Source organism: Oncorhynchus gorbuscha, linkage group LG21 (genome assembly GCF_021184085.1).
Source record: "Oncorhynchus gorbuscha isolate QuinsamMale2020 ecotype Even-year linkage group LG21, OgorEven_v1.0, whole genome shotgun sequence".
In the NCBI taxonomy this organism is placed as follows: Eukaryota; Metazoa; Chordata; class Actinopteri; order Salmoniformes; family Salmonidae; genus Oncorhynchus; species Oncorhynchus gorbuscha.
In genome coordinates, this window is record NC_060193.1 from 14919948 (window position 1) to 14935523 (window position 15576).

Below are 15576 nucleotides of genomic sequence, written 5' to 3' on the forward strand. Positions count from 1 at the left end.
CTGTAATGTGTTTTCGGACCTTCCCTTGGTCGTATTCTCGCGGGGCAGAAATCCCAGAGACCAATTGGTAAACTCTGATTTACCACCCCAAGATATTCCTGAACTATGTCTATTTGCGCCCCTACTGGATGGAAATTACAAGTGTAATGGCTGTGCTCAATGCAATGGCACTTATAAATGTAGATCTTTCAAACACCCACAAACAGGGCAATCGATCCCAATCAAAGGTGTCAGTGGAGCACGTAATAAGGCAGTTATTTATCTTATAACTTGTCCTTGTGGTACAAATGACGTGGGTAAAACAAAGCGTGAATTAAAAGTACGTATCTCAGAGCATCGTAACACCATTAGGTGCAAAAACTTGACTTACCCAGTTGTGGCCCACTTGGAAGCAAACCACACGATTTCGTCTCTGCGTTATATTGGCATCGAACAGGTCACCCTCCCTAGGATAGGGGGTGACCTTGATAATTATTGTTAAAACGAGAGGCTGCCTGGATCTTTAATTTAAAGACCCTTGCTCTCTTCAGTCTCAACGTAGACTTTAATCTGAAGCCATTCTTGTGATTATTGTGACTTTGCCATTGTAATTGTTTGTAAACTTGTGCAGTCTAAAATTAATCTATGATCGTATGCTATCCATTTGTTTTTTGTATGCTGCTCTTTGTATGCCATTTTTATATTTGAGAATTAACCAATGATATTAGGCCACACTTGGCCATGATTACAGACACCATATAAACGAGTATTCCAGCAGTGTTTGTGATTAGACGATGATTTGATTCTGTACAAATGTGCGTAACCGTGACATTCAAACGAGGCTACAAAGAAAACTAATGGGACTGTAGTGACTGTGTTGACTTCAAAATCGTTGGGTTTGAACTTCTATTCAAACGTTGATCGACATGGTAATGGCTCTATAGTATTGGAGAAATGTTGAGAAAAATGGACCCTTCGTTACATCGTGGCGTGTCGTAACGTACAGCACGCATAAAGCAACTATTTCTGTCTTACAATCTCTCTCCACCAGGTGTATCATTTCTCTCGTTTAAAAACAAGAAATGGACAGTGACTGGGTCAGGGGGGGGGTAACTTGTCATTTTTTGCATCATCATTGCCTCTGTTTTACTTCTAAGATCACTTTAGCACCGCCCTAAAAACCCGATTCAAATTCGACAAAAACCTTCAAATCGGTATCTAATGACACATTATCAACTCTTTATAGTGTTTTATTTACATTTTAGAGGCGATAAGTTGAACAGATCGAGTGAAAAAAAAGCAATTTTCCCACACATCTCTCCTCACTATAACGCATTAGTTTCGCTTCCCCACATGCCATTTGTTTTAAAGACCCAAAGGGGCTCATTGCCTGCTTGAAACGGGCAGTGTTTAGGTCATGTCATTTATTTTGCTGGAAAGGGGAGAAATTGTGCTTTACCCTGGTATTGAAATTACAGTTGATCTGGAAGTATTACGTTTTTTGGGTGCTAAAATAAGGGCAATTGTACGGACCAAGGCGATGTATGAGTTTACGTTACATTTTTGCATCTGAGCTCCTAGAGTGTGCGGCTCTCCTTTATTTTCATGTTTTCTACTCCGCTAGCCAGCACCTCGCCTAAATAGGTGTGTGTTTCTTTTTCTTCTAGAACCGCCACTGATAACCGGTTTTACAGAGAGGAGTTGGGTTTCTCTTGCTATGCCAGGAAGTACTACTGTTCTCTGTAGGAAAATGCAGCGTGTGGTGGGTTGTGTCGGTTAGCAACGAGGTGAACCACGGCAACATAACAAGTATATGGATAAGTACAGCAGAAGACGCCTGATTGGTTGAAGCCGTTCTCAAACAAAAACATGGCTTATAGACATTCATATACACGTTTGTACAAGCAATTCCCAATCTCCTCTCTGATGTAAACTCACTCCAATGTCATTTTGAATATCACAAATTGGACTAATAAAGAAAAGAACAGTCAAGATTTATTCTTGTCTTTTATTACTACTCATTAATGTTTTAGGTTTATTTTATTACACAGACAAATTAGCCACACAAGTAAATTTGATTGTGTTCTGTTTCAAAATCATTTATATTATTCTCCCTTTTGTTTAGTGCTTTTGCTAAAAAAAAGTTACACAAGAACGAACACGCTTGTCTAACTTGTGAGCACACTGAGGCGGTAAACTAACACTTCACTTAATAAAACTAAATGGTCAACAACAAAATAGGACAAAAGAGTATGATTGAAGGAAAAAATTAGAGTAAAAAGAAGAAATGGACAAGCATACATTCACACAGCCCAGCCCACTCAACTCAAACAGTAAGCCCCCCATTTCCCTTTATTGGTAAACTATTAGGCTCCACCCATTTCTCATTTGTTAGTCGAGGCTCCCATTCCAGATTGGTTGATTCTCAATGCAAGACTAGGAGGAGCCTAAATATCATTAACATAATGTTCCAATTATTATCTAGGAACATCATCATCAGAATACCCTTAACCGACCTATCCTCAGTATCTCCATCAACAACCATCCAGCCAGACTACTATAAAAAGAGAGGAAGGGGGCGGAACTCTGAAGAGAACCGGAAACGAGCAAACAGGTTTCTCAAATTGAAAGTAATACTTTTAAAACGTTATATAAGCCATATTAATGATTGCACGGAACTACGGAAACCAAACACACACATTGCACGCACACACACACACACTGGAAAACATACACACAGCTCTCCCAAGTGTTTTCTGTAATTGGGTGGAATAACTGTGTTCAGTCCATTGGTTAGGATCAGGGCAGTGTTAAGCTTCACATGGATGTACCTTTTACTATATGCAGATCACATTGACAATTTAACATTCAGTTTTCACTGAAAGTGTATTACAATCCTATAAAACAATCCTATAAAACTGTTTTTAGCTTTGACTTTGAGGATATGACAAGTCTACAACACTTGTAACTGTTCTGAGATCCATACAGAGAAGGGTTCCTATAGTATGAATTGATGAGTGTGGACAGTCATCCTCTAGGTCTATGGTTAGGGTGTAGCGTAAGGGTTAGGGAGTTGGCAGTGTAGGGGCTGGTTCATTGTTGATTTATAAGGTCCAATGGGAGGGGATGGGTTCTATCCTTTCCTCATCTTGTCTCTTAAATTGTGCTTAGAAGGTATGAGAGCGTTCAAATGCACACACACTTGCACGGCACATAAACACAGTCACAAACACGCACAAACACCCTGGAACACACAAAGAGCCACACAATAATGCCTTATTTCACACTCCCTGCTCTATACGGATACCTCTATACTCTAGTCCAGTACTGTCCACTCCACATACCTCCTGACTTCAGAGAGACATGCTATTGGTTCTCTCAGCTGACAGTCAAACAGACAGACATGGTATTGGTTCGCTGCGCTGTCAGTCAAAGTCATAGACTTGGTATTGGTGCTCTGAGCTGTCAGTCTTGATCGGTGAGTGCATCACTATAGGGCTATGCAATGCCTACATCTAGCTATCACACAACATGTACAGTGTGCTTGTTCAACAAGGAATTTTCTATCTTATCTCTTTGATGAAGACTAAAGTATGTTAGTAGTGAGGTATATGCAGGCTGGAATAGGGGGAAGTTGTCCCACAGATGATGATCTTGGGTCAGTTCAGCATTTTCTTCACTATTGGTTAAGGTTAGGATTGGTAGAGGGGAAGCGTATCCTAGATCTGTAGCTAGAGGTAAACTTCACTCCATAGCATGCAGGTACATGTATGTATGTCGTCATAAAGACTATTGGACAAACACAGTGAACCCTGCTGGTCGAGTCTGGGACTGCCAGCAGCATTGGAAGCACTTGTTACTGATAACTCACTAACAATGTCACTCTTCTTCATCCATCCTCATCATCGTCATCTGCTAATCTTTGCCCAAAAGCTTAATAACAAACACACATGTGCACACACACACACACCAACAAACCCATATTTGCATACAAAAGAAAAGGAAACATTCCGTCTATATTCACATTGGCTGAAATCAGATCAGGCATGCAGATGCTCCACACAGTCAAACAACCACACCCCCCTTACCCGCCCACCCCAATCCCGTCATGGGAACAAAAATGTGTCACTTGAACAGGGCTAATGGAAGACATGATCTACCCGGCAACAGCGAGGCGGAAGTAGACTTTCATTGGCTGTTGCTATGGTTAAGGTTCACATGACCAATGAGAAGCCTCACCCCTTCACTGAGGCAGGTTACAAAAAGCAACAATACAAAAAATCATAACAAATTGATTAAAGGAGTTGACACACACACACACATTTTCATTATAAGTATTTCTGCTAACGTCTTTTCTTCTATTTCATAATATTTCAAACTTTAAAATTAAAGAGAAAAATTGTTATAACGTTACTATTACATCATTGTCAGTATAATTATTAATAGCATTAATATCATAGTCATAATTCTCAGTATCATAATTATTACTATTAGTTAACACTACGGTGAGGTCACTAACAGACCCTTCCCACTCCATAGGTTAAAGGGCTCTATTGGCTGACAGACTTTCCGATAGAGGGAGGGAGAGAGAGGACTGGCCGACACCCCTAAAATGCCCTTTCCTTGCTACCCTTTTTCTATATTCCCTTGTTCCTAAATTCTCCCTTTCTTCCATTCCCTATTTTCATTTATCCATTCCCTCTATCCTTCGCTGTCTAGGTGAAGATCTCTCTCTCTCTTTCTCTCTAAAGAGATGAATAGGTGAGGTTGAGATGAATTGTGAGAGGACAGTTTTAGAATGAGATGAATTGTGGGAGGACAGTTTTAGAATGAGATGAATTGTGGGAGGACAGTGTTTCATTAACGGTCTTACATTTTCCCTCTGTCCCTCTACTTTTACAATATCTACTTTTGCATATCTCTCCCTCTGTCTCTCTGTCTCTTTCTGTTAGCTGGTCTGGGGGAATGACAGGATTAAGAGATGTGGGAGTGGGTTAGTGACAAATGCTATCGTCCCACTCTCACCCACCACACCCATACATCTTGCTCTCCATCCCTTTAGCTCTCCATCCATCTCTCTCTCTCTCTCTCTCTCTCTCTCTCTCTCTCTCTCTCTCTCTCTCTCTCTCTCTCTCGCTCGCTCTTCAGCAGGACACCTCCATGGTATGGGAGGGGCTGGGGGGCATCTGCCCACCCTGAGAGCTCTGAGACAGGGTACGAGAACGCTGACGCTCCCCATCCATGGAGTAGGAGGAAGACAGTGAGGCGGTGCGCGAACGAGACAGACGCGTCATAATGGACGATGCCACTGTGGGAGAGGGAGGGGGTAAGAGAGAGGGCGAGAGGGTAAGAGAGAGAGGGAGGGGGTAAAAGAGAGAGGGCGAGAGGGTAAAAGAGAGAGGGAGAGAGGGTAAAAGAGAGAGGGAGAGAGAGTAAAAGAGAGGGAGAGAGGGTAAAAGAGAGGGAGAGAGGGTAAAAGAGAGGGAGAGAGGGTAAAAGAGAGAGGGAGAGGGTAAAAGAGAGAGGGAGAGGGTAAAAGAGAGAGGGAGAGGGTAAAAGAGAGAGGGAATAAGATAGAGAGCGGTGGGAGACGACGAAAAAGAGAGAGGGGACACCGAGACGAGGGGAGAGAGGGAGAGGATTATTAGATTGATATAGAGAGACAGTAGCACTATAGGTCACAACAGTTCCTCATTGCCACAGATTAGAAATGGAGGAGAACTTACTGTAGCCCATCCCCTGGATGAAGTACTTGAACGCCTCAGTCAGTTTGCTGGGCTGTAAGCAGACAATAAGAAGATACATTATATTGTACTTAATGTATATGTAATGTTTAGATAAATATTGTGTGGTGTATCTGAATCGTAACACAGTTAAGTGTGAAATGTGTTACCTGGGTGAGTTGGGGAAGACCACCAGCATCGGCCATCTGAGGAAGAAGAGGATGACAGAAAAGTTGGGATGTATTGCATTGACAGAGAGGTCTGATACCGATGCCAGAGCTATGTGGCAGCAACTAAAAGCCCCGTTTATACCTGGTTCGAACTTGTATCCGTTGTCCTAATGTTGTCCTCATTCTGATTGTGCCCATATTTTCAGACAGGTGTAGACAATTAAAGACACATTGTGATCCGATTGTGATCACATCTTCCTGACCACCTCCGGGGGAGTCAGGCATGCATTGTGTCTGGATATCTTACAAGTGTAGACTGAAATAGTTTCACTGTGTCCATATCCATCATAATTATCCTGCCTTCTAAAATCATTGACAGGTGGCACCGTTGACTTATGGCATCAATATGTGTCTTAAAATCAATATTATTTTGACAGAATAGCTGTAAAAAAAAATATATGGATATAGGGAGGGACCAGGAAATCTGGTGGCAATGTAGACAGTGGCCGGATATGAGACACATTTTAATACCATACTTCTGAAAACGTGGGCACAATCAGAATGTGGACAAGATCAGAACAAACGATGCATGTCAGCAGCAAGTATAAACAAGACTATTATGCCAGACCAAAGGGATGAGTAGAGCTTGAGTACCTTGAGGAATGAGGTTGTTGTTGGGTCCAGTTTGCTGTTGCACTCCACCTGGTGGACAAGAACAGAAAAACATGTTAATTAAATCACACCACGACATTCACATTACCTGTATTCGTGGTTACATTGTAGGTCTAACGTATGTAGAAGACTTACAGCAGCCTCCTCGTGAGGTGCCTGATCCCCAACCACCAGCATCACGGGACACCTGAGAGAGAGAGAGAGAGAGAGAGGAGAGAGAAGAGAGGAGAGAGCGAGCAAGACAGAGGGAGAAAGAGGGAGAAAAAGAGAGAGATAGAGTGAAAGACATATTCCACACTGTTGTCACAGCTGATTTAAGGGGTAAAAAAAAAACTTACTTGAAGTTGCTGTTACGGTCAATGATCAGATCCCTGCGGCTGTAAGAGAGGAAAGGAGGAAGGGGAGGTTACACTAGTGTAGGTTTGTGTGTGTGTTTGTGTGTGTGTTTGTGTGTGTGTTTGTGTGTGTGTTTGTGTGTGTGTTTGTGTGTGTGTTCTTGTGGGGACTTCCGGTAAATAAAACAACATTTGACCAACTGGGGACATTTAGTTGGTCCCCACACGGTCAAATGCTATTTCTAGGGTGTTTAGGGTTAGAATTAGGTTTAGAAGCCAGGGTAGGGTCTTTATGGGGGGGGGTTATATATAAAAATAAAAATAAATTAAAAACCTTTATTTAACTAGGCAAGTCAGTTATGAACAAATTCTTATTTTCAATGGCGGCCTAGGAACAGTGGGTTGTTCGGGAGCACAACGACAGATTTGTACCTTGGGGATTCGAACTTGCAACCTTTCGGTTACTAGTCCAACGCTCTAACCACTAGGCTACGCTGCTGCCCCCACGTGTTAAGGTTAGTGAAAGAGCACGGGTTAGGGCTTAGGGGAAAAAAAGTATTTTGAATGGGACTGTTTATGTGTGTACCTGTTGTAGCTTCTCCAGAACAGCTCAATGTTGATGAGGTTGGGGGCTTTACAGATGCGATCTCTGTGTGACCTCACCAGGTCTGCATTTGCTGACATCTCCTCCTATAACCCAAGACAGAAATTACACAACAGTATTGTCCTTACTAAACTCAGCAAAAAAAGAAACGTCCTCTCACTGTCAACTGTGTTTATTTTCAGCAAAATTAACGTGTAAATATTTGAATGAACATAATAAGATTCAAAAACTGAGACATAAACTGAACAAGTTCTAGACATGTGACTAACAGAAACAGAATAATTTGTCCCTGAACAAAGGGGGGGGGGGTAAAAATCAAAAGTAACAGTCAGTATCTGGTGTGGTCACCAGCTGCATTAAGTACTGCTGTGCATCTCCTCCTCATGGACTGCACCAGATTTTCCAGTTCTTGCTGTGAGATGTTACCCCACTCTTCCACCAAGGCATCTGCAAGTTCCCGGACATTTCAGCGGGGAATGGCCCTAGCCCTCACCCTCTGATCCAACAGGTCCCAGACGTGCTCCATGGGATTGAGATCCGGGCTCTTCGCTGGCCATGGCAGAACACTGACATTCCTATCTTGAAGGAAATCACACACAGAATGAGCAGTATGGCTGGTGGCATTGTCATGCTGGAGGGTCATGTCAGGATGAGCCTGCAGGAAGGGTACCACATGAGGGAGGAGGATGTCTTCCCTGTAACGCACAGCGTTGAGATTGCCTGAAATGACAACAAACTCAGTCCGTTGACGATAAATACAAATCCAACCATCATACCTGTTGAGACAAAACCGCGACTTGTCAGTGAAGAGCACTTTTTGCCAGTCCTGTCTGGTCCAGCGACGGTGGGTTTGTGCCCATAGGTGACGTTGTTGCCGGTGATGCCTGGTGAGTACCTGCCTTACAAAAGGCCCTCAGTCCAGCCTCTCTCAGCCTATTGTGGACAGTCTGAGCATTGATGGAGGGATTCCTGGTGTAACTCGGGCAGTTGTTGTTGCCATCATGTACCTGTCCTGCATGTGTGATGTTCGGATGTACCAATCCAGTGCAGGTGTTGTTACATGTGGTCTGGCACTGTGAGGACGATCAGCTGTCCATCCTGTCTCCCTGTAGTGCTGTCTTAGGCATCTCACAGTACGGACAGTGCAATTTATTGCACTGGCCACATCTGCAGTCCTCATGCCTCCTTGCAGCATACCCAAGGTACGTTCACGCATATGAGCAGGGACCCTAGGCATCTTTATTTTGGTGTTTTCAGTAGAAAGGCCTCTTTAGTGTTCTACATTTTCATAACTGTGACCTTAATTGCCTACCGTCTGTTAAGCTGTTAGTGTCTTAATGACCGTTCCACAGGTGCATGTTCATTAATTGTTTATGGTTCATTGAACAAGCATTGGAAACAGTGTTTAAACCCTTTACAATGAAGATCTGTGAAGTTATTTGGATTTTTACAAATTATCTATTAAAGACAGGGTCGTGAAAAATGGACGTTTCTTTTTTTGCTGAGTTTATGTCCTTACTATGTCAAATATTGTGTGTTTTATACGATAAAGATAGATAGTTCAAAAGTTTTTAAAAAACACATCAGGTTACATTCTATAATAACATAGTATTTTTTTGCACACACACACAAACACACACACACACACACCTGGCTGAAGAGATGACTCAGGATCTGCTCTGTGATGGAGGAGGTCAGGGTAGTGATCTAGAGACAGACAGACAGAGGAGACAGAAAGAGAGAGATATAAGACAAAGTAATAACAGCTTAGTTAATATCATACAGCACAGTACAACCACCATGAATACAATTCCACTAGCTGTTATCCTCCTCTAAACGCTAATTTATCAAATTGTCATTTCACAATAACAATATTCATCAAAATACTCCATTGTCCAAGAACGTAATGGCTGTTTATGAGAGCAATTTTTACATTTCTGGTGAAAATTGAGTTTCTATTTTAATTTTAAAATGAACACACACAGAAGAGAAATTATCAAATTTAATAAGATGTTGGACTGATATTTGATCTAATAGTCAAATTGATGGAAATGCTGCTAGTATTCATGAACATATAAACATTCATGAACACACCCCCTGTTCCCCTTATCCTACAGTCATGGAGAAACCAATATTTATAGTGTTCAGAGATAAAAACACGTCAGTCCTGACTGGCGTGGAAGTTGGTATGGAATCTTCAGAGGGGTGAGGATAATTAGGAGTCTGAATCTAGGGGATTTGGTGGTCAATAAAATTATTGAGAAAAATAGCAGACCATTTTGCCACTCCTTTTTGCCGTATCTTCAATTTAAACCTACTAGAAAGTGTGTGCCCTCAGGCCTGGAGGGAAGCAAAAATAATTCCTACCTATGGGAGGCGTGCAGTACTAAATAGAGCCATGACTACATGAAACTCTATTCCACATCAAGTAACTGATGCAAGCAGTAAAATTAGATTTAAAAAACAGATTAAAAAAATACACCTCATGGAACAGTGGGGACTGTGAAGCAACACAAACATTGGCACAGACACATGATAACATACGCACTATGCACATACATAGATTTTGTGTTGTAGATATGTGGTGAGTAGTGGTCTGAAGGCACACACTTAATGTGCTGTGAATTAAATGTAATGTCTTTAAAATGGTATATACTGCCTTTATTTTGCTGGACCCCAGGAAGTGTAGTTGCAAATGGGATCCATAACAAATACAAAAGAACCTTCTGGGCTTCTGAGTAATGATAATATTTAATACAAAAGACTTTAAAATATATATTTTTAAACATATTAAATGGACAGTAACCTTCTGGGCCGCCCAGTCCATCCACCCTCTGGTCTCAGGATCCATGTTGATGAGAACCAGACCTTCAACTGAGTCTGGATGGGCCATCTGAGAAGGAGAGAGAGAGCGAGAGAGAGTGAGAGAGAGAGACAGAGAGAGAATAAAAGCGAGAGTAAAACATTTGTCAGTATTAACAGGGTCTTTGGAAAGTATTCAGACCCACTACAGCCTTATTCTTAAATGGATTAAATCTTCTTCTCTTTTTTTTTAGCCACATTATACCCCATAATGACAAAGCCAAAACAGGTTTTTAGATACACAGAAATACCTTATTTACGAAAGTATTCAGACCATTTGCTATGAGACCCAAAATTGAGATCAGGTGCAGCATTGAAGGTCCCCAAGAACACAGTGGCCTCCATCATTCTTAAATGAAAGAAGTTCGGAACCACCAAGGCTGTCATTGTAAATAAGAATTTGTTCTTAACTGACTTGTCTAGTTATATAAAAATACATCTAATAATAAAAATGACTGTTTAGACTGCTGAATTGTATGAATTGACAAAAAGAAGCAAGCACTGGGATACACTGAGGAGATAACCATATAGCACGATTTTGCTAATGCAGGTTCAACCTAAACTATGTTCTCTCTGCTCAGACTGGGTTTACAAACTTGTGTAAAATCATATTTGATTCACACAATCAGTGGGTGAGCTTTAGATCTCACATGTTTTATTCTGAATGTTGCTGTCATCCTCACCTGATAGAAGGCGACCTGCTAAAGATAGCATAGTTTTAAACTGATCTTTGAATGTGATTTTGTCAGGTTTGAAATACATTTTGTTGACAGCTCTGTCTCTCGAGACAGAACAGTGATTTAGTCATATACCATTTCATCCATGTTTAAAGATGCAGTCAAGTCTCTACTTCCTGATTGGGTCTAAACACACTTTAACATGTTTATTTTGCAGACTCTCTGCTCTTATAGAAATCAATTAGAAATTGCAATTGCTCTTATGACCTGTTGTTGGAGAACATGGACATAATATAGCAACCAAACACAATTCTCACTACACATAGACATGCTTGTTAATGGTTTGTAACTTCAGCTTTATACCTTGTATGTGAATCCATTCATTTTACAAAGTTATTCAAATAATACTTGATTTGATATTCACTTCTCATTACCATTCCTTGATCTTAGCCAGCTAAACCCATAAGAGCTGATTGCACCTGGTTCAACTTTAGGCTCTGGCCTATTGTGATTCATCTTATGGAGACAGATAATTCATTTCATGGGCTAATAGCTTAGTCTTACCACGGATCACATTTGAGGGTTTACTACAAGAATGTTAAATGGAGTCAGATATATTTCCATTAATTGCTTAGTCTTATTATGGGTCTAATATGGGGTATATATATAATATGGTTATATAATAAACATTACCCCACTACACTAACCCATGTTATTTCAATGCACAGACTAGTACCAAGAGACTACATAACATAACTAACAGCATGGTATACTTAAGCAATATTACTATTATTGTTATTGCTATTATAAACTGGTTAGCAACTTAATTAGAGCAGTAAAAGGTCATTTTTGGTAATACCTGTGGTATAAGGTCTGATATACCACGCCTTTCAGCCAATCAGCATTCAGTGCTGGAACTACCGTGTTTATAATGTGATTTATGGCAGGGCAGCTGTATGAACTGATACAGGGGGAAGTAACATGATAAGAACACACTCACTGTGAATCTGGAGAGAATGTAAGAACCAGATCCCACTCCAATTCCGATGACAGTACGGAAACTAGAACAGGGAGTACAGACTTAGTGATAGAGTTTCTGATAGTGACAACATGGATAGACATGTCTGGACTGTAATATACATTTGTATTTCAGTACAGAGTACCGACTTAGTGACAGAGTTTCTGATAGTGACCACGTCTCTTGTGAATGCCAGTAGACGTTTGAGAATACTAAGTAATACATTTTTTTGTGGTGGACAAGACAGTAAACAAGCAAGTATTATGTAATGAAGATGAAATAAGTCTGACTCACTTGAAATATGTCAGGACAGCAGGGATCATCTCTGCAATTTGTTCCATGGACGGATATTGGTATCTAAAACACATGAGCAAGAACATGTTTATATGAACAATTAAACACACATGCGCGCACACAACACACACACACGCACACACACACACACACACACACACACACACACACACACACACACACACACCCCATAGGATAGGCGGTAGCCCCCTCCTCTTGGCCTGGAGCATCGATGTGGACCAGGGTAAAGTTCTTCACTATCTCCTGCATCTCCTCAAACTTAAACAGAGGAGAGAAGCAGCTTTTACCTGGGAGAGAGAGAGATTAGGAGAAAGAGAACGGGAACGAGAGAGAAAGAAATAGTGAAAGTCAGAACTTGAAAAGCATAAATCATTCACCATAAAAAAGAAAAAAACTGAAGGCAGTCGCAGAACTGAAGAGAAACTCAAAAAAAAAAAAAGGCATATTGCTCTACGGGATGACTGAGGAATGGGAAACAAAGCAGAGATGAAAGGTAAAGACAGAGTAATAGAAGGAGAGAGAGAGAGAGAGAGAGAGACAGAGACTCACTGTCCAGGCCCACGTCATGGAAGGTCAGGATGGCAGGACGGCGTGTGTTGGAGGTTCCATGGAGAGTTACGTGGAGGAGACCATGTGGAGTCTCAATACTGTGTTCCTGAGAGGGGGAGAGAGAGTTACACACATATACTACCATAACACTAAGCTACACACACACACAAACAAATATACAGTGAACATTCTTCCACATATCGAAATCGACACGGCCATTTATTCAGAAACAGTGTTACCTGGCCCTGGTCCAACAGTATCCGAGCTGCAGCCTCAACATCCTACAAAGATGGAGAAAACCGTTCAGGTCTCTATTGGTTTTGGGTACAACAGTAGGCAGAACCAGACATATTTCTGACACACAATATCATTGTGAAATACATCTGGGAACCTCTCTGGGAAGATAATTGTGAAATGATTATGTACAGCTGTTCATTGGAAAATACTTTTCACAGTATCAACCCACTAACATGAGCCGTGTGCCCGTATTCACAAAGTAGGGTCAGTTTCTATCTTTTACATCATAATGAATAAGATCAATGTATTATGATCCTGGACACAGCGGACCTGATATCTTAGATTAGCACTCCTACTCTGAGACTCTTGGAATATGGTCCTGGTTCATGCATTTGAGTCTGTAATTCCCCTAACAGTCCACCGTCAGCAGATGGCAGCAGTGAGACAACACATCTCAACCCTCCTCTTCAGCTCTGTTCTGCACAACAACAGAAGAGCTTCTCATCTTACACACCCTCAGGGCTATGACATCAACCAAGCTCTCATGTCTGAGCCAGCCTAGCCCAGCAACTACACAAGTACACACACGAGAACACATGCAGTCACACACACAAAGACACACCCCTTGACTTTGTCCACATTTTGTTGTCGATTTAAAATGGATTAATTAAAGATGCTTTTGTCACACGTAATACCCCATGTCGAAGTGGAATTGTGTTTTTAGGAGAAAAAAAATGATAATAATTGCTAGCTGAAATGTCTTGAGTCAATAAGTATTCAACCCCTTTGTTATGGCAAGGCTAAATATGTTCAGGAGTAAAAATGTGCTTAACAAGTCACATAATAGGTTGCATGGGCTAACAGTGTGCAATAATGGTGTGTAACATGATTTTTGATCTCTGTACCCCACACATACAATTTTCTGTATGGTCCCTCAGTCGGGCAGTGAATTTCAAACACAAATTCAACCACAAAGACCAGGGAGGTTTTCCAACGCCACTCGAAGGAGGACACCTATTGGTAGATGGCAAAAAAAGAAATAAGCAAACATTGAATATCCCTTTGAGCATGGTGAAGTTATTAATAACACTATGGATGGTGTATCAATACACCCAGTCACTACAAAGATAAGGGCGTCCTTCCTAACTCAGTTGCCGGAAATGAAGGCGACTTTAAAACAGCTACAGTTTAACGGCGCTGATAGGAGACAACGGAGGATGGATCAACAACATTGTAGTTACTGCACAATATGAACCTAACTGACAGAGTGAAAAGAAGGAAGATTCCAAAACATGCATCCTGTTTGAAATAAGGCACTTAAGTTTAAAAAAAGATGTGGCAAAGAAATGTACTTCATGTCCTGAATACAAAGTGTTATGTTTGGGGCAAATCCAACACATTACCGAGTACCACTTTTCATATTTTCAAGCATGGTGGTGGCTGCATCATGTTATGGGTATGCTTGTCTTCGGCAAGGACTCGTTTTTTTGTGATAAAAATAAACGGAACAGAGATAAGCATAGGGAAAATCCTAGAGGAAAACCTGGTTCAGTCTGCTTTCCAACACCTTTCAGCAGGGAAATAGCCTAAAACACAAGGTCAAATGTACACTGGAGTTGCTTACAAAGACGGCATTGAATGTTCCTGAGTGGCCTAGTACGGACTTAAATTAGCTTGAAAATATATTGTAAGACTTGAAAATGGCTGTGTAGCAATGATCAAAAACCAACTTGACAGAGCCTGATTTTTTTTTAAATAATGTGCAAATATTGTACAATCCACGTGTGCAAAGCATTTAGAAATGTACCCAGAAAGACTCACAGCTGTAATCACTGTCAAAGGGGATTCTGACATGTATTGACTCAGGGGGATGAATACTTATCAAAATCAAGATATATTAGTATTTTTTATTTTACAAATCTTATACTTTTACTTCCATTTTGACATTAGAGTATTCTGTGTAGATCGTTGACAACAAAAAAGACAATTCAATCAATTTGAATCCCACCATGTAACAACAAAATGTGAAAGAAATCAAGTGGTGTAAATACTTTCTGAAGTCTGGATGGGTCAGCCTGCATGTGGCAGTGTGTATGTATGTGTGTGTATGTGCCTGTGTGTACCTTTGTAGGATCGGGCTGACCAGGAAGTAAAGGTTTTTCCTCTGTGATGGCGATCTCCTGCATCTCCGTCGTCATGGCGTCACTTGTTCAAGCCCTAGAGAAGATACACACGTTTATGAATGAAAACGCATTACAATTCGAGAGTCTCTCACGTGCACGCACGCACACACGCACACACTCTGCCTTAATCCACTGGGACTTTTGCCGTTCCGCACGACTTCATGGAAGTGATTTACTAATTAAAGTTTGCAACATAATTAACTGGGAAGAATAAGGGATGATGGAGGGATAGCGAGAGAGAGAGAGAGAAAC

The 15576-nt window shown here is 41.1% G+C and overlaps 1 protein-coding gene across 3 annotated transcripts in view; it reads right to left on the reverse strand.

Moving 5' to 3' along the window:
* Nucleotides 1–1967: 1967 nt before the first annotated feature.
* The window catches only part of LOC124007633 (protein NDRG2-like), a 36930-nt gene continuing 23321 nt past the window's right edge, over nucleotides 1968–15576 (reverse strand). For all 3 annotated transcript variants that reach the window (XM_046318283.1, XM_046318285.1, XM_046318284.1), the window contains exons 2-16: nucleotides 15265–15358; nucleotides 13144–13185; nucleotides 12905–13010; nucleotides 12522–12642; nucleotides 12335–12397; nucleotides 12023–12083; nucleotides 10290–10376; nucleotides 9134–9190; nucleotides 7466–7569; nucleotides 6883–6921; nucleotides 6680–6731; nucleotides 6527–6574; nucleotides 5873–5908; nucleotides 5706–5757; nucleotides 1968–5287 (exon numbers count right to left, since the gene is read on the reverse strand). In XM_046318283.1, coding sequence (XP_046174239.1) covers nucleotides 5124–5287; nucleotides 5706–5757; nucleotides 5873–5908; nucleotides 6527–6574; nucleotides 6680–6731; nucleotides 6883–6921; nucleotides 7466–7569; nucleotides 9134–9190; nucleotides 10290–10376; nucleotides 12023–12083; nucleotides 12335–12397; nucleotides 12522–12642; nucleotides 12905–13010; nucleotides 13144–13185; nucleotides 15265–15339 — 1107 coding nt within the window. In that variant the 5' untranslated portion in view covers nucleotides 15340–15358 and the 3' untranslated portion in view covers nucleotides 1968–5123. The remainder of the gene's footprint in view (nucleotides 5288–5705; nucleotides 5758–5872; nucleotides 5909–6526; nucleotides 6575–6679; nucleotides 6732–6882; nucleotides 6922–7465; nucleotides 7570–9133; nucleotides 9191–10289; nucleotides 10377–12022; nucleotides 12084–12334; nucleotides 12398–12521; nucleotides 12643–12904; nucleotides 13011–13143; nucleotides 13186–15264; nucleotides 15359–15576) is intronic.